The sequence below is a fragment of the Strix aluco genome, chromosome 4 (genome assembly GCF_031877795.1).
Source record: "Strix aluco isolate bStrAlu1 chromosome 4, bStrAlu1.hap1, whole genome shotgun sequence".
NCBI lineage: Eukaryota > Metazoa > Chordata > Aves > Strigiformes > Strigidae > Strix > Strix aluco.
This window is the reverse complement of record NC_133934.1, coordinates 67,881,977-67,905,340: the sequence shown is the minus strand read 5'-3', so window position 1 is coordinate 67,905,340 and position 23,364 is coordinate 67,881,977. Positions and strand designations below refer to the sequence as shown.

Genomic DNA, 23,364 nt, shown 5'->3' with positions numbered 1-23,364 from the left:
TTAACTTGACAGTAAAATCAGGCTTACTTTTCATTTGTTGTTTATTGAAAATCTTAGTGTCTATAGCTTTGTCTTGTTCATGTATGCATTTACATCTTTCAAGACAAACATATTTATTTTACTAGAAACAGTACTTAATAATAGTGAGCTTTAATAATTCAAGGAGTAAGCTAATTCTAGAATTTGAGTTTGAAATTACTTGAAGCTGTAGTTCAGGTTCCTTGCTAACATAAATTTTTGACATTAACCATTGATCATGGGCTTATTTGCATAACAGTAATCCCTCCTAAATATAAGGACAGGAGTGGAGAGAAAGAACATACTGAAAACTGCACTGTAGGCAATGCCCTCTCCTGGGATTGCTTGTGAGATTTCTCCTTCCTTTAGTGATGAGACTGGAACTCATTGGTACCATCTCTTTGATACGAGATTGGTATGTTGTTTTCAGCAATGCTGTAGAATACCATAATTATTTTTGGCCAGTAATGCACACAGACTTTTATAAAGTTGAGTTGTTAAATTTATCATGGTCGGGAAATCTAGATTTCTCATGGTATTTCTTTGCCCCTGGATATGAATTAATGAAAGCACTAGTAAGAATGATGATTCACAATGGGAAAAATTGCTGAGTTGTAGGGCACTTACAGATTAGGTAAATTCTGGCTAATCTGTGCTACTTAATACATCTGTAAGGTACATCGCTTCAAAACATTAACCATTCAGGAGGCATGTATTTTCATATATTTTGCTAATTTATTTCATTTTATACCTGTTGTTTTTATTTAACAGTAGAAAGAAACCAATTTAAACTAATCTGTTTGGAACATCTTTCCTGAAGAAAAACCTTCAAATTTCTAAAAACACTTTTTTTAAAGCTCTTTCAAAACCCTTCTCAGTACTGGAAAAGAGGGATAAATCTGCGCTGGCATCTGAACAGAGTCATTTATGGCTACAACCTTTACAGCTGTTCTTGGGCACCCACACTGCCTCCCAAAAGTACGTCATTAACATTGTTTGTGTGCTCAAAGATTTTTTTAAGTTCTTGTTGCTTGTCATTAAATTATCATTATTTTTCTTTTGGCCTTCTCTTTTTCTTCCTTCACATCTACTTGACCCTCATGCAGTTCTCACAAAGGAGGGTGACATGGAGAGGTTATGTTCCACCCACCACTCCTCCTCTTCCATTGCTTCTTCATCTCACTGGTCACCACCCTTGCCGTGCCCCAGCGGCCGCTCCTGCTGCCAGTGCCTGCTGAGGATTCTGATCACACTCTACCTCTTCATCTTTGTTTGTTCATATGTTGTGTTTCTTTCCATCAATTCAGCGGGCAAGTCCACGAAAAATGCAAACTCAGAGATTCATTCGCTTGAGTCTGAGCTGTCCCACTCCACTCCTTCCTCTGTACTGTGTAAGTTGAGAGACTCATCTGTTCAGATGATCTCTTTTGTCTCTCCTTCTCTTCCCTCCCCATCATCTGACAGTAGCACAAAAAAGGTCAATACTGTGATCTGTCTGATCTAGGAATGACCTTTTCTTAGGGTTTACAAAAGTATGGAGTATATTTTTTTAGGTATTTCTTGGCCAGGCTTTATTAATTGTAAAAATATTATCATCAGTTGTAACAGCAGTATAAATAGGTAAGTATTTCAGAAAACTGTATCTTGCAGAGGTAATCTTTGCACTAGTTTTCAACTTAGAGATAGGTTTCACTCTCACCTCTGGCTTGGATTCTGGATAGGGGATCTCCAGATTAGTTACCTGTTATGTTTATGTATGTCATCAAGTTACTTTCTTTGGCATCACCATTGATAAACCAACCTTAAAGCTGCGGTGACAGCTGTTAGCCTGCAGCACTGATTCATGACAACTGAAAAGTTTCATGCTTTGCTTAGGAGGATATCTGTGATGATTAGTGACCAATTAACTGTAAAAACTATCTTTAGAGTGAGGATACTATGTCTGAGCAGTTTAAATATGGGAGGAAAAAGGCATTGTGTTAGTAGCTTGTATACCTTTATAAAAGGCCTGGGTATATGCACTTCTTGTTTATAAATTAACTCAGAAATTCTTTAGAGTGGAGAGACCTTGTGAGTTGAAATGGGAAATGACTTCCTAGGAATGTAGGTTCTGTGTGCCAGATTCTGATCCTGCATCCTGTGTGTGTTAGGGTGATTACACTCATACTAAGAATGGGCATTTGCACTGGTAAGGGTGAGATCCAGATGGGCCCTCGGAAACACGAGCTGTGCATAATTGACCTGAACCTTATTTTAAATTTGAGTGGAATTTTTAGTAGGTGCAACTAATGCAGGTGAGAGGGGAATCAGTCTCCAAGATGATGGGCTGTCTCTGGTCACAACTGTTGACAGGTAATGTTGAAAGAGTAGCTTCATTCCAAGGGAGGAACAGGATAGTATATGTCAATATATAGATGACAATACATCAAACTAGAACTACAAATACCGACAGCGTGAACTGCACAAAACCTTAAGAGAGGAATTAATAGGAAAGACATGGACTTGTGTAACATTCAAAGCTAAATCATCAGTAACACGTCATAAGCCTTTTATTCCAGACACATTATATATCCCCAGAAAATGTATTATGTACCCAGCGTTTTCAGATTTGAATGACAGCAGCTTCACATTTCCGACTTCATTGGTTAGCTAATAGTGCTGAGACCGCTGTTAACATCTAAACATAGATGTTGGTTACTAATTTTATTACCAAATTTAGAAACAGAGGTACCTCAGGTAATACCACTATCTTGAAAAAAGTAGATTATTTTAGTTTCCATGAAAAAGCATGGTGCAGAAGTGGCATAGTATGTACATACAGTGACATTTTAAGGAAGTGAATGATCTCATATTTATTTTGTTCATTCTGTGACTTCAGAAACAAGCACACTTCTTCGCCACTTTGTTTCACAAAACAAACTTCTCAAAAATCCTATTAAAATGTGCAGGTAGAATTCAATTTAAGGAATGCAACAATGATCAAATTAAACAACCATCTGCTATGAGGCAGGAAAATTATTGCATGAAACTATTGGTAAAACTACTTTGTGGAGACATGATGGTACTACTACATCTGGTAGTTAGCCTACCAACTCAGTTTTGTTTAAATGATTTACAGATGTACTGGGTCTGACTGAGCCGGAATTGGTTTTCCCCTATAGCAGCCCTCATGGTGCTGTGTTTGATGTTGGGAGCTGGCAGGGTGTTGATAGCACACTGGTGTTGTGGCTACTGCTGAGTAGTGCTTACACAGCACCAAGGCTCTTTCCGACATTTCCCCCCCACAGTGGGATGGGGTGGGCAAGATCTTGGGAGGGGACACAACCAGGACAGCTGACCCGAACTGACCAAAGGGATATTCCATACCATATGACGTCTGCTCAGTATAAAGCTGGGAGAAAGGAGGAAGGGGGTGGGGTCACCCTTGGTCCTCCGAGGCAACCACTATGTGTATCGGAGCCCTGCTTCCTGAGAAGGCCCGACATCGCCTGTTAATGGGAAGTAGAGAATAAACCTGTTTTCCTTCTGCTTCCACACGGACCTTTGCTTTGCTTTGCTTATATTAAAACTGCTTTTGTTTTACCCACAAGGGTTGTTTTTTTTTCCTGTCTTACTTTCTTTCCCCTCTTTGCCCTGTTGAGAAAGAAGGGGGGGGGGGGGGAAGTGATAGAGCGACTTGGTGGGTACCTGGCATTTAGCCAAGGTCAAACCACCACAACAGAGCAGAAATTTAGAATTTTCGAAAACACTAGGCAGAACAGCAGAAGTTAAGCCAATGTTTGAATATGCACCAGACTTGCTTGTATTTTTTTATTCTGATGCTTTAAAATAACTTCATCCCAATAACGGGAATATTTAATTTCATTAAATAACTTAAGTTTAGTTGCCAAAGAAACTGTAAAGTCCCTGTAACCTCACCTGTCCTCAAAATGTACAATTCTGGTGTAATAGAATTTTAGAAATGGCCGTGATATGCTGTGTTTTCTGTAGCTGTACATTTAATAGGAATCAGCAGTCACATGGCCTGAGAAAATTCAGAAAACCAGAAGTAGTTAATTGTCTACCAAGAATAGGATTAATTCAAGTACAAGTAAAAAGAACTTAAGTGCTGAGAGGACATTAGGAACATGATGGGCTATTTGAATAAAAACTGCTGGTGTGGCTGATAGAAGATGTGTTTGTGCTAACATCCTTTTGAAGTGTTTTGTTGGGATAGTTCTAATGATCTGTTTTAGAATAGTGATACAGATTGTAGAGGTCTCTGCACTATTACTATAAAGAGTCTGTTGGAGTTGTGTACATTTGGCAGACTTGCATTCACCAGAGAAAAGATAACTGCTACAAACAGCTATGGTAATTAATAATTTTCACTAGCAATGAACAGTGTTTAAAAATCAGTGAAAGTTAATACTGCTGAGACTTTTTTGGAAAACTACATGGGAGTTACTGGGCTTGCTGGTGACAATGATATAGGCTCAAGTGATTATGATTTTTAAATTACATCACAGGAGAATTCAAGTCAGTGTTTTTGAAGAGCAAATTTGAGAATTTAGAAGAAAAAAAATTATACAGTGAAGTCAGACTACAAATTTTAGGATGGGAGGTGGTGGTCAGAGGCACTTGCAGTTTCATTATGTCAAAAGTGTCTGGGAAATGAGAAGGGCTCCAAAGATTAGCTGACAACTATTTCATGACAGCACAGTGGTAAGAAGGTGGGAACCAAAATAGTCTACAGTGTTAGCTCTGTGTACTATGAAACTGAATTCACTGTTTGTTGTTAAGTAGCAATTACAATTATCGGTATACATTATAATTATAAACAAGAAAAATACTGGTTTCTTAGCTGGTAAACTTGATAGGTTTTAATCTGCTGTCACAGACATAGGGAAAAGATGATGTAAATGTGGCGTGTTGAGAAAAGACAAGTTGAGGAAGGATCATCACATAGTTAAAGTAAGTCCTGGAAAATAAAACATCTCCATTCCAGCCCTAAGTACTTAAGGTATTGAGGAACAGATTTTCAAAGGTAACACAGTTTTCCTATGAGTAAAATAGGCAAATGCCATATTTCTTAGAAAGATTGTTTGGGGGTTGTTATTATTATCATCATCATCATCATCTCTAACACATCTCATTGCTTTTTACACCTCATTTAAAAGGAAAGAGGTACAGAATTGAGGGTTATTATTGATTTTCCATTGTAAAACACTAGTGGATAACAACAAGATTGAATTGATAGAGTGATTAGGTAGGAGTGCAGTTTAAATAAAAATGTGCACAACAGCAAAGCTTGTTAATGTCTCAGTTATCAAGACTTTAAACATCATTTCTTGAGACAGCAGCCAGATCCCATGATTAATGTAACACGCTGAGAAACCATAATGCGGTATCTTGTAAGTACAATGACCATGATACAGATTTGTTCTGAGATTGTAGTGGATTTGTCATTAAAAATTAAACATTTGCCAACATTTGCCACACAGTAAATATTACTATTTGTACTAATATACTAATTGTATGGTAGCTCCAAGGAGATAGCTAGCATCTTTAGAAATAATTAATTTCATATAAATAAAAATAAACTACGTAGGACATATGACAAGTTGCTTACATCACATTATGATACAGGTTTAAATAGGAGATGCATTCATTTTGTTTGATGTTTTTTGTCAGTATAGGGTGGAAAAGTGCCAGGATAATTTTCCAGATATTTGCCTACATATCTACTGAATTAATTTTTTTTCATTAGGCAACTAGTAGGCTTACAGGTTTTCGGAAGGGTGAAAGACAGTTGATAGCCTAAAAAAAATTCTGCAAACCATCCATCCATATCATAATTTGATGAATCAGAGTGAATCTTTGAAATCAGCAGGCACTAGGAAAGAGATGTTACATGTAAGATGACAACTCAGATGTCTTGGGTCATATCAAAGTGTAAGGATAAGCAGTGGGGTGAGAGATAACCTCTGATCTTACATAAACTAAATTTTTATAAACTTTCTGAATGAGAAGTCCACTGGAGCATGCCTTGTCATGTGAGGGTCCAGGTATTTTTTATGTAGATCTGAGATTCAATCAGTCATTTATTCATGCAGCACCTTCTTTTATTTTCTTCACAGAACTTACTTTCTTGAAATATTTGTGGAATAAATTGTAAGAGAAATTATCAGCAGAGAATTTTCAAATATTGGTGTGAAGAGAATGGTTTTGAAAAACATTTTGTGACTTTTGTTGTATTCCTCTGCTTCTGGGATAGCAGTCCATGCTGTAAAGTTAAATGACTGAGAGGCCGTGCCTCGATTACTGTGCTCAGTTTTGGGTCCCTCACTACAAAAAGGACATTGAATTACTCGAGCATGTCCAAAGAAGGGCAATGAAGCTGGTGCAGAGTCTGGAGCACATGTCGTACGAGGAGCGGCTGAGGGAACTGGGGTTGTTTAGTCTGGAGAAGAGGAGGCTGAGGGGAGACCTCATCGCCCTCTACAACTACCTGAAAGGAGGTTGCAGAGAGCTGGGGATGAGTCTCTTTAACCAAGTAACAAGTGATAGGACAAGAGGGAATGGCCTCAAGTTGCACCAGGGAAGGTTTAGACTAGATATTAGGAAGCATTTCTTTCCAGAACGGGTTGTTAGGCGTTGGGATGGGCTGCCCAGGAAGGTGGTGGAGTCCCCATCCCTGGAGGTGTTTAAGAGTCAGGTTGACATAGTGCTTAGAGATATGGTGTAGTTGAGAACTGTCAGTGTTAGGTTAAGGGTTGGAATAGGTGATCTTCAAGGTCTTTTCCAACCTAGATGATTCTGTGACATCTGGTGCATCTGCATAGCCAGAGTTCATTATACAACACAGGATAAAATTTCTAGTCTCCTCCTCTTTCTTTTCAAACTTTGGTTATTTCAGAGTATACTTTCCATCTAATTGCTGTTTATTGGGATGATGTTCAGATTCAAAATGAAGCTAGGTTCCCCCATACTGTGCCATTCAATTTTAGCAAACCAATGTCACCTTGATAAGGACTGTACTGTTTTAAAATGGTAGCGCAATACGTAGGATTTCTCCCCATAGATTTAGACATCCTCCACGACGTAGATACCTATATTTGAGCTAGTTGTCTAGACTCCCTTTAGTCAACGCAAATAGGTCAGATGAGTCACACTTGTCTTGAATATCTATTTTTAGGATATGATGAATCGTGCCCTGAAAGTGCTTGCTTCTCTCCATTGACTAAGGGAGGGGAGTTGAGAGAACCAACTCACTTGTCTGTAGTTATGCATGTCCAAAATGTTGTGAGATTAACCCAGTCTGATGTGTACCAAGATATGTAGTTAAGAGTACTGAGTTGAAAAGTTTTAAGGTTTTTTTTCCTTGAGAAACAACATGTGAGCAAGTAAGAAGCAAAATCATTTTAATTGTCTTCTAGTTCATGTGCTAATCTGTAAAGAGGCTACCTCACTCTTCTGGAAAGGTGCTCTACTGCTTGGCAGGGATTTCATCACTGTTTCAAAGCAAGCAGTATTAAGGGGTATGCAGTTCCCTGATTTGGGTAATATGTGGAAGATGAAGGTGATCTGTCTTTGCTGTGGATTTCACAGGCCCTGTTGCAGGTGCTGTCTGCACTGCGCTTATCTGATAAGGTATTTTCTGAAAGACCAAAAATACTGTTTTTATACTTCGCTAGTATGATGACTGTTCCTAGGGTTATTTTGTGTTAAAAGAAATATGTCAAAGAACAATTAAAAAGGTGTATTCCTACTTCTGTAAGATCAGTGGGGGTAATTGATAACTATTCCAGTATGGTAATTACATAATCAATCATCTGTAATATTGATAACAATAGAAAGATACTCCAATATCTGAAAGAAGCATAAAGTGTTCCAAATTATTATTTTCAGAACAAAAATACTGGTGTCAGTTTTGGTGGTCAATCAGCTGCCAAAAATTCTTTTTTGTGTTTCACAAAACTTTTAAGTTTCTGGTATGTGTATTTCTGAATACTTCATTTTCACATATCTACAGCTCATTTTTATTCTACACCTTATCTCTGCAATTAAAATAGCAAAATATCTATTGCTCCTGTGTGATTCTTGTAGACTGAGTTTACAAATATTGCTTGAGTCTACTGGAAGGGAAGAAAAGCCCCATAGTTCCCTCCTAGAAAAACAGTTTTTGCTGTTGTTTTGTACTTTCTTTTCTTTCCTGTGATACTTGATTTCACTAGCTGTGAGACTGCGCCTTGTAAGTTTAAGGCATTTATAGTGTTAGATGCTTTCTAAGTAAATGGTGTTCTTACTCATTTTGTGTTCTTTAGATATTAGTGTTAATGGTGGTCTTTAATTATGAAAGATAATCTTTAATTATGAAAGATATCCCCAACCTGTAGTTGAGTGGGGACAAAAGGTAGTGAAATATAGCTAGAGGTTAATAACTCATTTAAGTTAACCTATGTACTACAGCAGTGCTGCAGAAATAAGTTTAGCCAGTGTTAGAAAATGTTCTGGTTTGTTCTTTTCTTCTTATTTGGTCTTTTTGTAGCTTGTCTTCATAGTATTTTTGCTTGAACTGCATTTGTATTGGTCATATACCTGCTCACTTGCCAAAGCAGGGGTCATATCTTTTTGAACTGTTAATATCTTACTACCTTAACTCACTGACCCTACAGGGGTAAAGGTTATATTTGGAGAGTAGGTCCATGGTCTTTTCTTTAATGTATTTGCTTCACCCATATTCTGAGCAAAGAATGTCAGCTACCATCTTTTCCACACAAGTTTGCCATTTTATGGTAGCTTTCTGCTATACTATCTGCAGTCTTTATCATTATTAGTTTTTTCAAGAAAAAGGCCATATTTCTTTTAACACCTTTAACTTCTTTTAGCAATGGTCCTCCCCTCACACCTCAGTTGTTTTAAAAACACCAAATGTATTCTGCTAAGTAATCCTTTGCTTACAGAGATTGCATCATTTTATGCCATAGAAAGCCATTGCATATTCTAAGACAGTATAGATGGGTCAGACTTTAATTTATCAATTGGCTCTTACCATACCCCTTAGAAAAAGTAACTGAACCAGTTTTATCAGAATCCCATTACAATTTTTGCATTTGCCTCCTGTCTCTTAGAGTGTTTTTGTCATTTATCAGACAAACTCTTACATGCCATAAGACTAGATATAGTCCATGCACTCTGAATGTGATATTTTTAAAGGGAGAGGATAAGGCAGCCATAATACGTGTAGTTCATTGATGCCAAAGAAACTGCATTTTGATTCAGTATGATTGTCTCATCACACTGTGAGAGAACATACAGATCTCTGGATGGCTTTAACCAAAGCCTGAAGTACGTTATTTAGGAAGTTCTTACTGCACATCAAATAAAAAGTATAATAGCATAAAATTGACACTGTTTGTTAAACAATGTAATTCTTCTAGAATTGAATACAAGCAAAGTTTACTATCAGATTAAAAAAAAAATCAAATTAAAATGGTGATTGTAAGTGACAGTTATCTGGTGGATGGGAACTGGCCAGATGCCTCTTCCCTAATGTGTTTGCTTGTTGTCCTTGTGTAGTTTGTAATGTGTATTTAGATGGGAAAAGGAATTGGAGGTTTGAAAGAGCATATGTTATGTGGATTCCATCAAATTTATAATAAAAATTTGGTAATTTTCTTACTGCTTTAATAAGTGCCAATTATTTCTGTCAGATGTTGTCTGCAATAGCAGGACCTTGTTCCTAGCACTATCCATTTCACTTTAGTTCATCTTCAGTGCCCTCCCTATATCTTCCTTTGCAGTAAGGAAAAGGGCAAGTATTTGACTTGATTCACATGGCTGCCAAGTCATGGCTGCATTTTCATTCTCATTGCTTTCCAGTCTCCTTCCAATTTTCTGTTGTTGTATTCCAGTTCTTCTCTGTCTCCTTTCTTTTCCTCCCTCCCAGGCTAAACCTCTGTTTCCTAGACAATGTATTTATAGGCTGAAATACTTTTGGTCTATATTTGTACTCTGTCTCCCTGCACCCACATGCATACCTACGCAAAAAGAATAAAATGCTAAGGTAAAAAAGATTCCCTAAAACAATCAGTAAGAGTTTTGTGTAAAATCACAGTGACTACTGAGATTTTTAGTTATTCTTTGATATCTGATGTTACTGAATATTTCATACTTCCTTGTTCTTGACCATCTTTTTCTTGTAATGTTCGCCTTTGCTTTTAAATGAGTACAGTCTGAGAATGAGGGGGTTGCACACAGGACAAATAATTTCTGGAACTCCAGCTTCTAAATTATACTCCACCTCTGTCTTTGACTCTTAAGTCACTTTCTGCCAATGAGATTGCATATCACATCACTAAATAGGAAGAAATCTAATTTTCTAACACATGTGTAATTATTTGTGTGTTGCTGAAAGGGAAGAGTAGCATAGTTCCTTTCCTATACAGTTTCACATGGTGCTTGTAATTTTGTAGAAAAATTGAGAAGTGAGCTGGAAGGCAGATGTTTTGGCAACATCTTTCTATTCCTGACAGTCCACATTGAGAACTGCAAAGTCTTTCCACAAGTACTGGAAGAACTGATGCTAGTGCTGGAGTTGGACAGTGATTGATTTGAGCCAGTGATACTGCCTTAATCTCCTTTACTTACTTTGCTGGCCTGTATGGCCTTCCTGATGGATGTGTTTTGTATTCCATGGACAGCTCAGCAGACACAGCTCTACTAGATGTTAGTATTGCCCAGAGAAACTTTGCTGGAACCATATTCTGTAATACTAGGTGACTTCTATCAGAAACCTTGATGAAAACATGTGTCCCACTGCAATTTCATTTTGGAAGAAAAAACAGGAAAAAAAAGAGCAATTTGGAAATACGGTTCAATTTCTGCCTTCTGGGGTTGATGTTGAATTATATCTTGTAATGTAGTACACGATCAAAGGTATGATTGAAATGGAACATTTTGATTGACCCAAAACAATTTTTAAAATGTGTCTTAGCAAAAATTTCTATTCTTACTCAGATTGAAATCAAGTCCTAAAATCTCAAAGATTTGCAGAGAGAAACTTCTGTCATTCACATTCCTTTAACTCTTACTATTGAAGGCACAGATGTCAGTGAGTCAGGTTACCATTCAACTAAATTGAGCTGTTGCACACCATTCATTTAAAACAAACCAAAACACCTTAATAAGCCTCTGAGCTTGGATCACAGAATGTTGTGTGAATATATTCAGATATTCACTGTTCTTTGCTGTTCCCTGTCAGAGTATATATAACATGTAAGTTAACTGTGGGCTTCTCATGGTAAAACTTCAAAAAGAAATGAATGATGTTAATGAAAAAGGGGGTATTGCCAATTGTCTCTAGCCAAATGAAAGTAAAATTATGTGTCCACGTGATTTTATGTTTCTTGTGTTTGGAAACTACAATACCTTTGTAGACATTTTCATTGCTTACATTGTTATCCACTAACATGATCTCATGATTATGTAGCAGCTCATCAGAGATTTTTACCTCATTTTCCACTGTCTGATTTAATAGTCTGTGATTTCCTAGTCTCTGATTAGAATGTGTTACCAGGTTATTTAAGCAAATCCTTTAGTTTAGTTATATGTATATGAGATGTTGCATGCAAAACTTGTGATTTCCTCACTGCATGACATCTGCATATTCTGGATTTCTTTGTGCCAGCCTTTTCTAACACTGCACCACTATTTCCTACTCAACCATCCTACCACTTGGCTTGTGCTGACAATCCCATACAGTGTCCACAGTTTGGTCTGTGTTGTTTAAACATATGACAATGGAGTCATTGCTGATCTGCAGTCAAAACATCTCTTTGTTAAAATTCTTTGTTCTTTCCACAGTCTTTGTAGAAAATTAAAGCAATTCATACTTGAAATATTCTTACCCATCATGCTATCTAGTAGTCAAGAGCTACTCACAGAAAGCCTTGCTAGACCTTTGTATCCACTTTTTTCTCCATCACTTCTTTCCTTGCTGGTTTCTTTTTGGTGGTTTTTATCTGAATATATTAGGTGGGCGCTTACTAAAAGAGATGGTGGAGCATAAAACAAATTAAAAGGTTCTTTAACACCGTGATGACAGTTCCTGCAGTACAGCATTGGAGGCTTGCATTCTGCCTATGCGCCCCAACATTTTCTTTTTGAAGAAGAATGTGAGCACTCTCAATACTTTGGCTTTAACATTCCAAGCATATTTGCGTGTGTGTGTGTGTTAATGGTCCAGTCCACGTGTAGGAGTGTGCAGGAAAATTACAACTGTTGCTTGCCCGCACAAGAAAGCTACTACAGCCTGGTTGCTTGTATTTCTTTCTGTTTCAAGGCTGGTGTTCCAAATTGATTTTCTGAGGCTTAATAAGGAGTTGAATGTAATTTAAATCCTTACAAAAGTACCAGTAAAATCTCTCTCCCTTACCCATTTAGCATTAAACTCACAAAAATCTGTATTTGAGAATAGTGCCACTCTGGTTGAACTTCATAGGTATAAGGTTGAACTTTACCAAATTATAAAGGTACAGTGCAAAAATAGAAACATCTGTTTCTCAAAAAATAAGTTTTTAAAAGTGGAAGTCAGTTTTCAAAGTGAAGTCAGATTTTCCATCTTGATAAAGTCTCTTAAACTTTGACCTTCTAGAGTAACTGGTATTAGTAATAACCATACCACTGTGCAGGAATTTGTTTACTCTGCACTGGTTTAGTGTAACTCCTATCAACATTAACAAATACTGAACTGTGAGCTTATTTCTTGACTGATAGATAAAGGAGAAACTGTTTCACATACTTTTGCCTTTGAAGCATATGCAAGCACTGCTTGAGTTTGAATATTCTTACTGGAAATACATATTCTGCTTGTTGTTTTTGATGTATTATTCTTCTGTTACTATTTAGCACTTAACTATTATTAGTTAGCAGATTTACCATAATATTGCCAAATGATCTACTAGAGATTTATTGTACTATAGATGTGTTAAGCATTTTACAAGCAAAAGATAGGCACGATCACAGAAGTCAGAGCTGAAAGACACTGTGTTGTAATTAGACCTGTGTGGATATGGATGCGTTATATGTAATCTGCAAGCTTGCACCAGAGGATCTTGATTATAGGCTTAAGGCCTAAATTTCTCTTTACTTAAATGTACACATTTGGCCAAAGCGAACACCAAGTGTTACAAAGATTCCTGACAATCAGCGTTAGACACTTAAGAGGTAAAGGCCCCGTGTGATATGAAACATTAGAGCATCACTTGTAAAACAATAACCAGTTTCCTTTAATTTGAAGTTAAAAGTTGGGGTTGGGATTTGGTTTTGTTTTTGTTTTGATTTTTAAGCAGCAGATCCTTCAGTAAAGGAAAGATGGTTAGAAGCATGATAGGAAAGTGGACTGATCTTCATGTGTTTAGTTTCCTCATGAATACAGGAGTACATTGAAGCCAAAACAGTGTAAAGCAGCAATATAACATCACGTCCTTTGGTCATGGAAAAGGAAGAGAAATGGCCATTGCGCCAACTGAGGAATGAGAGGATACCTTTGTTACGGTTGTTCTTCTGACAGCCTTTCAGCTGTCACCTTCCACTTTGCCTTCCATTTTAAGAATTGTATTTGTATCTCTCTCTAGCTCGTAAGCAGGAGATTATCAAGGTTACTGAGCAGCTGATTGAAGCTATCAACAATGGGGACTTTGAAGCTTACACGTAAGTTTTCTCATTTAGGAGGGAGTGAGGAGTTGATGTATTTGACACTGTATATGTAAATGTGCATATTTATACGGAGTGCATATGTTTGTATTTATGTATTGTTGAAGTTCATTCTCAGATGCCCCCAAGAAACACAAGACGTGTTCATTGCTGCTTTGCCCTGGCTTTACATGAGCCTGTTTGCCAATGTCAGAGGACCTGCTAGTGTAAATCCTGTGTAATACTCTACTGAGACAGGTCATAATCCTGATGGAAAATATGCAGTGATCTATCTTGGTGTACAAAAGTAAAGTCATGTTTGTGATTTAGAACCCAGAGAACACAGTAGAAGCCTCTTCTAGCAGAAAATTTTTATTGAATGTAGAGAATGATATTAGCTAGGACACCATTTGTACTGTGTAAAGACCACATGGAATTTAGGTTCCACCAGCCTCTACTGAGCACTGTGCAAGAATTTGCTTGGGAAAAGTGGACCAATTTCTCTCTCAGCTTTTCTCTGCAGAGACACAGTTCCATAGCTGCTTCTCTTCTCTTCCTACCTCAAAAAAAAATTCAAAAAGTAGAGGAAAGACTTTCTCAGCATTTCTTTAGGTCTCCTGTGTTTCTCTGGGTGGATTCTCTCCTGTTGCAGCACAAGCCTCACAGTTCTACATCGACACTGCTCGTCCCATTAAAGGCTTGCCAGCAGTAAACTTTGGCATGATCACATTAAAACCTGTGTTGTATGAATGTCAAATGGAAACTTCTTCCAAATTCTTATCTAAACTCTATCAGTTAAAGAAAAAAGTAATTTCACTTAAATAATGATGTGACATAAAAAATATCCTTTAGATTGCACAGAAGCAGTTTTCAGAGTCACAACTAAAAATTCTTAGTTGTATACCACTGACTTGTGGGTCCTTCTTCAGCAGTCTTTTATTTGGTCAAAGATGTTTGATAGGAAATCTAGTCCCCCTAAAGCAAGATGCCAAATTTACTAATTTAGGTGAAACCAGAACTCCATTATTTCTCCCCATTTAAGCTCTATTCTTTTCCAGTGTGATGGCACACGTAAGTAACATAGCTGATGGGAATAAAGGAAACATTTAAAAAGTAAGCTCTCCAAAGTTGTGTTACATAACTGCATGTGTTTATTACAGAATTTCCTCTTTTCCACAGAAAAATCTGTGACCCAGGCCTTACATCTTTTGAACCTGAAGCTTTGGGAAATCTAGTTGAGGGGATGGACTTTCACAGGTTTTACTTTGAAAATGGTAAACATTACTTTTTCATCTCTGTGAATCTTCATCTGTTCCTTGTGATTGTGTTTCTCTAGTCTAATTAGCATTGTGGTTTGGGAGTTAATTGATTTGGGCAGGGGAAGGAAGGTTTGGTTTTTTTCAGAATTCTGCTATATGTGTTTTTCTGTCTGTTTCTGCTGCACTTATTCACACATCATAGGGCACCTTGGGTAACAAGGGAAAGTTTCAGGTATTTCAAAAGAGAAAGTCAAGATATATAAAAGAAAAAACAAACAAACCATAGATAAGTCGTTCTCTTTTCTTTTTTTTTTTTCCGTTGGGGGAAAAGAGAAAATCATGCTGTGAGTATACTTAAAAGAAAGGTCACAAATTGTGTAATTACAATGATTGCAGCTAACAGTCAGCACTTCCAGTGAGTATATGATTTATTGCGGAAATCATTGTAGTCACTCAGTCTATACAGCTGAGAATCTGATCAGCTGTCTTTTATGTATTGGGTGGGGGGGGTGGGGGTGAGGTGGTGTACATATATATATATATATATATGAAAACCAGTATATATGTTTTTTATATATATATATTACAATCCTGTCAGCTATAAGAAAGAAAAATTACCCACAGAGTGGATTTCATAAAGTTTTGGAGGATCATGTAAAGTAGGTAACCATTTTAGAGCAGACTTGACTCAAAAGGAAATAAAAAATTGTAAATTAAGATATCAGTTTATCCAGTAATTTCTGAGGAATGTCTGATCATAAAATGGGATTATCATATTCCTAAATTCTCTTCCATTTCCAAAACAGCATTTTCCATATTTTCCTTAAAATGTTTCATTTCATTACCACTGCTTTTTAGTTTTTATAGATACCAGCACTTAAGAAAATATGTCACAAGAGTGAGTTAAAAGCTGCATTATTTTAACTGAAAATATTAAGTACAAATGTCATTAGATATTAGACACAGCTGTGAAATGGAAGTATTGGGAAAACTCAATTGGGAAACTCAAGGTATGGTGGCCCCACTTTATTTAATCCATATATGCACATGGATTAAATGATATGTACTATTTAACATTTTATTGGTTTCCTTATAGGAAAGGGGAAAACATACTTTACGCTGTGACTGTGCTCATTTTTACGATGTACTTGAACTAACTGTCAGTCATGATTATCAGTAAACAATAATTATTACTTTGTATCTGCAAAGCTTGAGGGGTTTTTTGTAAAATGGGGTATGATGAGTTATTTTGGCTTACATAGGGAAAATTTAATTTATCCTGCATGTGTGTGTGTTTGTTTCCTAGCTTTATCCAAAAGTAATAAGCCAATCCACACCATTATCCTCAATCCTCATGTCCACCTTGTGGGTGACGATGCTGCTTGCATTGCATATATACGACTCACACAGTACATGGATGGAAGTGGGATGCCAAAGACTATGCAGTCAGAGGAAACACGGGTCTGGCACCGTCGTGATGGGAAATGGCAGAACGTTCATTTTCACCGTTCAGGGTCACCAACAGTACCTATCAAGTAAGAAACAATTCAGACCACGAGTTTAAACTATGTAGGTCAGACCAGATAGTCTAATAGCTGCTTTTGGCCTTAAAAACTATGAAACCATCCTCTTGATAGTGTAATTTTTTGTGGTCATTTACGCAATGTGCATTATATTTAGTAGTGTGCATATAGTATTGGTACAAATATTTATAAAATAATGCTTTTTTTGTTATTGTTTTCAACTGTGATGCCCAGTGATCCAACTGAACTGACAGCTTGAAGAGCAGAAAAATGTTTTAATGTAGATAAGACTTGATACAAGTCACACAAAATAGGATTGGAAAAGCTGAAATAGAATTTCAGGAAAACCTGAAAAAATAAAAAGCAATAGGATACGTGGAGCTCTTAAAGCTGACCAGAAGGTTTCAAGGAAAAAAGTATCCCTGTTCTGAAAAACTGAAGTTTGAGAAATATTTGTTGTGATTTCCAGCCACCTCTACTTACTCAGGCCTAGTTACGCTTGCTGCAAGTTGATTTTGAGCCAGTTTACATATTTACTTTGTAAATTAAGTCATACAAGCACCCATCACATTCTTAACTTTTCCCACACTCTTTCCTTAACTGCTGAATAGTCCCTGTCTGATAGTTATGGCATCTATGTGAGTAAGCCTCAGATCTCTCCAATCACTGTTTTTCTCTTTTGTTCATTCAGGCATCTCTGCATGCCCTCTCATACCCTCAGAGTCATGCCGTGACTCAACACACACAAACCTGAATTTCTTGAGCCAGATTTTCAGCAGTGTAAATTACAGCATGCTCATAGTTGCAATAACAAGATGAAGAGTCACAGTTTCTTCAAGAGGTTCTGCTCAAGTCTTTTGCTTTTCTTCTGCTTGCAGCTTTTGCTAATGCTACTGTGTCCCCCAGAGCCCAACCTCACTGACTTCTGGCTTGGGTTTAGGGTGTTTCTAAATTAGACAGCACTGGTGTAGGCCTTGGTTTGCTCAGGTGTGAGTCCTCTCTGTAGGATATAATTACATTTGTGTGAAGTGTCTTAATGTGGACAGAGGCTGAATTTCCTGGCGTGGATGATAAGAGCTTCGATTTCATCCTTCAAACTTCATCATGTCCCATATTTTACTTCTTGCAACACTACACTCCCATATGAAATAATATTTGATAAAAAACATGATAGAATGAAGTGTTAAACTTCAGTGGGGATGATTTTTTTTTTTAATTTAGGAAAAAAGTAATTCGATTACCTAGTGATAACTATTGTATTTTATTTAAAAATGTGAAACCAATAGGAACAGGAGCCATGTTGTCCTTTGTTTTTCACATTCCAGCTGCACTGCCAATGTTTAAACAGGTAATACTGAAAGAGTAGTTACATTTTCTTGAAATGCAGTGTTATGTAGATTTTTGATGTTTTCATAAAGGAGTGTTTTGTCAAGGGGTCTGACCTGGGTATATGTAGAGCCAGAAAGCGTAAGTGAAACAGGTTCACCTGTCCCAGTGCACTCTAGAGAGTGTTTATAGCAGTGTGACATGAATTGGACTAGAGAATTATTTAATCTTTTCCTTTGTTATTTTTTTCTTCTTCTCTGTTTTTGAGAAGGGGTTGTTTTTGGGGGGGGGGGTGTCAATTTTTTTAAAATTTAACCATATTTAGAGGAAACAATCCTAAAGAGAAAAGGTGATTTATGACATACATTCTTAGACACCTCACCTTTCAGATTGCATATCTCAAGGGAACGCAGTCATATGTACAGACCTGAGATTTGCCCCTCGGAAGTAATGGCAGTGTTTAGGACTTGTGAGATATCAGTCTCTAGAGAGCTCGTGCTCTCTAATAAAGATAAGGATTTCTGGGAATGCTGAGGATGGAAGAAGAAGCTGAGAGGTAATTTTTTTGAGACTGCAGGGTTATGTCTGTGTCAGTGGATATTCTGAGCCTATGGGGTTAAACAAAGAAGGTTTCAGGATTGCAAGAGGGTATCCAAGCTGAAAAGGTCACAGAGGAGGAGTAGTGGCTCAAAGCCTTAGAGCATGGTTAAGGCTTATGGAGGGATGCTATGAGATTGCAATATAGCCGTAGATATGTATCCCCTATGTTGTAGCACTGGCAACGATATCACATAAATCCCTTACCTAACCCGCATCTTGAATTCAGAGGGCTTTTTTGGACTTGCTCATATTACTCTTCTAAAATATCATTGGTCTGATGGTTAGAAACTTTGTTTTCCAGTCTAAATTTTAGTCGGATTCAATATATCCTTGATTATTCTTATTTCATCGCTGTTCTCTATACTGATAGGAGCTGTTTTACATGAAGGCTGATTAGATCACTTCCCACCTTCTATTTTTGTAGGGTAAATAAACAATGCTAACTTGGTTGGCTTTTTTGGATAGGATCTCCATTTTCCTGGCTACCTTAATAGCTCTTCACTGTCTTTTTTGGTTTGAGGTTTGTCTTTTCATTAACTTGAGTTCTTCTGAAATACCATGTGCGGTTGTGGTCAGGGCTTCATTTAACTTCAATATCTGTCTTTTCCCTGTTGAGAATGCCACACTTGCTATGTTCTGGCATGATTTTTGCAGTTTTGTCATCTACATCACATCAGCAGATCATCTTAAGACAGCCACATATTTATCCTTCACTGTCATTTCCAACCGATGAATATACAGAAACTTTTGCTGAGCGTGCAGCTTTGTACTTCGTAGTATTACATGTAATATTTCTGGATTACCCAGCCCTCAAGATTATTTAGTGGTTCAAGCACAATACTCTTGTTTCCCTTTGTATTTATAGTGCCTTCCACCTAAGTGTAAGTATACTACATGAGATCAGTCCTACTTCTTGTGCTCAGGTCATTGGAAAAGACTAGTGAGTCTCCTCTAGGTTGATAGTTCCCCCTTCAGCCCAAGCATTGCCATTTTTCTTTTGGTTATTTTACATATTCTTTCTTTAATCCCCAACTTCTCAGGTTTAACTGGTAGATTCCCATGTAGCACCATGCTAGAACTCACCTTCTATAACCCATTCTGACCATTTTTTAGACTGCCTTGAACTTCACCCTTACTTTTCCCAGTCAGAGCAGCAGTGTAGCAATAACTCCATTTTGGGAAAACTACAGAAGAAATATAATTAAAATATTGTTCTAGATTATCCTTCCTTTCTTTTGTTGTATTTGAAATTTATACAGTCTACAGCTATTTATATAATTCTTACCAGTACACGGTAGTTAATAATGGCACTTCCATAATAAAAAATATCTTACACATAATGTCTGAAGAATTTCAAATCTAATAAACTTGCAAAAGCAATTATAGCTGTGATCTGCTTTTGCAAACGCAATATCCTAGATTATGTCATATCAGTTGCTGCAAACACAGTAGCTTATTTGTTTTCAGGAGTGTGCATAAATCTAAGGACAGAATTGAGCTCTTTGGTACCTAGAGGTATATGGAAATGTTTCCTTATGGCAGATAATTTATTTGGAAAAGAACATGAGCACCAATGTATATTTAGTTTATAAATAAATTTTATTTGTGTTTTTTTGCTACAAGTCAGAAAACACACACTTTGGTTTCTGTCTTGTCCATTGTTTCTCTCTGAGTAATATGACTGACGGTAGGAAATTTTTCTCTGTATTCCATGTTCTTAAGAACCTGTGCTAACGTGTTTCTGCAGAACTGTGTCTGCATATATACAGAGAGTGGACCTGAATGATATGGGCAGTCAAAGGGCTATTGGACCTAAAGCTGACTCCCAAACCTAAATTCAGACCTGAGGCTTCCAGCCTTATGTTCCATCACTTATCGCACTTTACAACTTCTTATACTTTCATATGTTAAATATCAAACAGCAGGAAGACTTAAGTAAAGAGTTTGTTCTGTGTTTGTACAGTGCCTAGCACAGCGGGATCCCAATCATGACTTCGGCCCCTAGATGTTACGGTAATACAAATGATATTATAAGCTGAGTTAGTTAACTACTTGCTTACACGTTCCTTTTCTTTGATTTTCTCTTTGCCTGCGGCTCCAGCATGTCTTGCATGTAAATGACATCTGATTCTTCCTTGTTTACTTGGTTCAATTTTTGTATGAGAATCTCTATCCATGGCAGTGTCTGTAATGTACATGCTGAGGAAGTAAGTTAAAGTCAGAGATTCACATCTGAATTCTGCCCTCCCGCCTTTAAGAAATCAGTTAAGTCACTTTGGCTTCCTGCCTCAGTTTCTTTTTTTTATTTTAATGGCCTCTCTGGCATGTTGTAAACATGGAAAAGGTCTGTAAAGTGATTTGAAGAATAAAGGAATGCTTTGCCTGAGTGTTTGGGGTTTTTTTCCCTTGGTTTTCTTCACAATACTGTGTTAAATGATCTTGAGGGTTTTTTTTAATAGTATTGGCTAACGTGTGAGCATGTATTGATATCTGGTGGTGATGTTACTTCAGTAATGGCAATTTGTTCTTTTTTTTTTTCTTCTTCCTCCTAGCTAAAAATATCAGCGGTGCCGCTCTTGCATTTTCTGTACCCAACGCACCTGGTTGATTACCATCTTGGCCATCCCGTTCTCTTCATGCATGTTTCTGAGTGCATGAAGTTGTGAAGGTTCTTCATGTAACACATTTGTGATGCACCATGTTGCTGTATATTCCATCTGTACACTGTTAACATTTCAATGAAGGTGATGTTCCATGCAAATAGGGAATAACAAGGCGTAAAAGACAAAAAAATACTTGATGGACAGCAGTAGATACAGAATACATTTGTCACTTTCTCCATTTATGCCAAGTTTTGACAGACAACTTTAAAAACTATCCTGTTTATTAAAAAAAAAAAGAAAAAAAAAAGAAAAAGTATGTTTTACCCTCTTTTTTTAAGACCTGTTTTTTGACTCCTCCTTTTCCTCCAAGTCCCAGGATTTTGCTTTGGTTCTGGTAGGAATGGTTAGGATTTCCGCTGGCAGCTCCGTTACTGTAAAACAGATTTTTATTACAGCATGTAGATGGACGAAATCACTGATAAATGTGGAAGTGATAATATCTTGGCTTTGTACCAGCTGAAGCCTTCTTAGTTTAATAGTCTATGTAAACTGGAAAAATCTCATAATTTGCTGGCTTGGTCATTTCAGAATTAGCTGTCAACATCCTGATGAGCCAGCAGCTTCTTTTTTTCTTTTGAGTCTTTATGTTTGCTTTCTTACTATGCTAATTGAAAATTTCTGTTGGGTGAATGAGCAAAATTAAAAATTGTAAGCAACTAAGTGATGATTGAGGGGCAGGTTTTGAGGATTAAAATGGAAGAATAGAGAAAGATTTTTATCGCTTTTAGGGTGTAGTGTAAATTTTTTAAGGAGGCTTTAAAAAATATAAAATTTTGGTTAAGTATAGACCAGTTGTGTGGTTAATATACTTGAGAAATATTAGGCCTTAAAAGTTTAGTATGAAGAATTTACTTACATTACACTGCTGCTGTTGCTTCTCTGGAAATGTATTGTGGATACACCGGTTTTCTAGTAAGACTAATACTTTACCAGAGATTTGTTTCTCCCCCGTCTTCCCCCTCAATCTGCTCTTGGTTTCTTAAAATCGTCACTCAGTGCACAGTATCAGGGGTGACAAGTCTTTGCAGCATTGCTAACTTGTTTTGGCCCTTGATCTGTTGCTGCAAATGCCTGTACACTGCACGGGGAAAGCTCCCGGTGTCAGTTCAGAACACAAACTTTCTAACAGGGACTACCATTGCTTCCCTTGTGTTGCTGTAAAAATACATCCTTGCAAGCATTTAGGTTTATTCCCTTTCATTTTTAATAGAAAAATACAGGGATCGGTTATTTCTTTTTTTTTTCATTTGTAATTGTTCTGTTACCAACAGGGCTAACTGTTTTCTGCAGCGCTGTATAGTGCATGATATCTCAATCGATGTCCTTTTTAGCGGTTAAAAATTTACAACTCGGCAGCCTGAAGTTTTTAATATGGAAAAGCTTCCTAATTTGTATCATTTCACCTTTCTGTGTTGATTACTAATCAAAAGCAGTTCTTAAAACATTTTGATGTTGTTACTAGTGGATGTATGGTAGATGGATTTAAGCTTCTCTGATAATTACTACATGATTTTAAACAATATATATTTAAAATAAGCATCTACAATAAATGTGTTGAGCCATATTAACCTGCCAATGGAATCTGTGAAAAAAGTAATGGCCTCATTTTTTTTCTCATTAATTTCTTTTTTTTTTTTTTTTCTTTTTTGGTGAAGCGGCTATAAGTGGCATAACTGTATTTAAAATTAACAAATTAGGTGTAGGGTGGTTTTTTTTATACTTCTAACATAGCATGTGGTGTTGACGTATTACTGTAGACCAAGTTTGTCTTCCACACCAAGACGTGAGGAAATTGTGATTTGTTCTCTCCACCACAACTGAATTATACACTTCTCTTCTGTCATTTTGGAACACTGCAGTTTACCATGGGACACAGTGTACATATTTCTTGCCATAATGGTAAATGATTGATATATTTAAGGATTAATAAATTTGTGATTTCTGCTGACATTGTGCTTGTGTTTTAATTTCCCAGTTGTGATTCTTTTCATCGGAAAATGTGTAGTGTCTGTCTGAATTAAGAAGTCAGAGTCACAGACGCAGTTTCTTATGAGGTGAATTTGCAGCTTGAAAATTTGAGTGTTTGTTTTCATGACTTGTCTTTTGGTCAGTTCTTAACTGCCCTTCTTGAGGATCTGAGACCATTTATTCTGTACTTTGTTTCATATGCTCAACCTGTAACACAAGATGCTGTAAGAGCAGTTACTGTGTGTTTAGAATGCAGACCATAAAATGCATTAAAGTCCATAAATAATTAGCATTTAAAACAATGTACCAATTTAAAAGCTTTCATATATG

The 23,364-nt window shown here is 36.9% G+C and overlaps 1 protein-coding gene across 34 annotated transcripts in view; it reads left to right on the top strand.

Moving 5' to 3' along the window:
• CAMK2D (calcium/calmodulin dependent protein kinase II delta) overlaps positions 1 to 23,014 on the top strand; it is a 161,391-nt gene extending 138,377 nt beyond the window's left edge. For 15 of the 34 annotated variants that reach the window (XM_074823512.1, XM_074823515.1, XM_074823513.1 and 12 more), the window contains 6 exons: positions 1,326 to 1,409; positions 13,638 to 13,713; positions 14,875 to 14,969; positions 16,261 to 16,489; positions 20,367 to 20,416; positions 20,956 to 23,014. In XM_074823512.1, the coding sequence (XP_074679613.1) occupies positions 1,326 to 1,409; positions 13,638 to 13,713; positions 14,875 to 14,969; positions 16,261 to 16,489; positions 20,367 to 20,373 (491 nt within the window). In that variant the 3' untranslated portion in view covers positions 20,374 to 20,416; positions 20,956 to 23,014. Of the gene's footprint in view, positions 1 to 1,325; positions 1,410 to 13,637; positions 13,714 to 14,874; positions 14,970 to 16,260; positions 16,494 to 20,366; positions 20,417 to 20,955 lie in introns of those variants that run through there. The other 19 variants (XM_074823530.1, XM_074823540.1, XM_074823538.1 and 16 more) reach the window with 4 other exon arrangements.
• Positions 23,015 to 23,364: the final 350 nt, after the last annotated feature.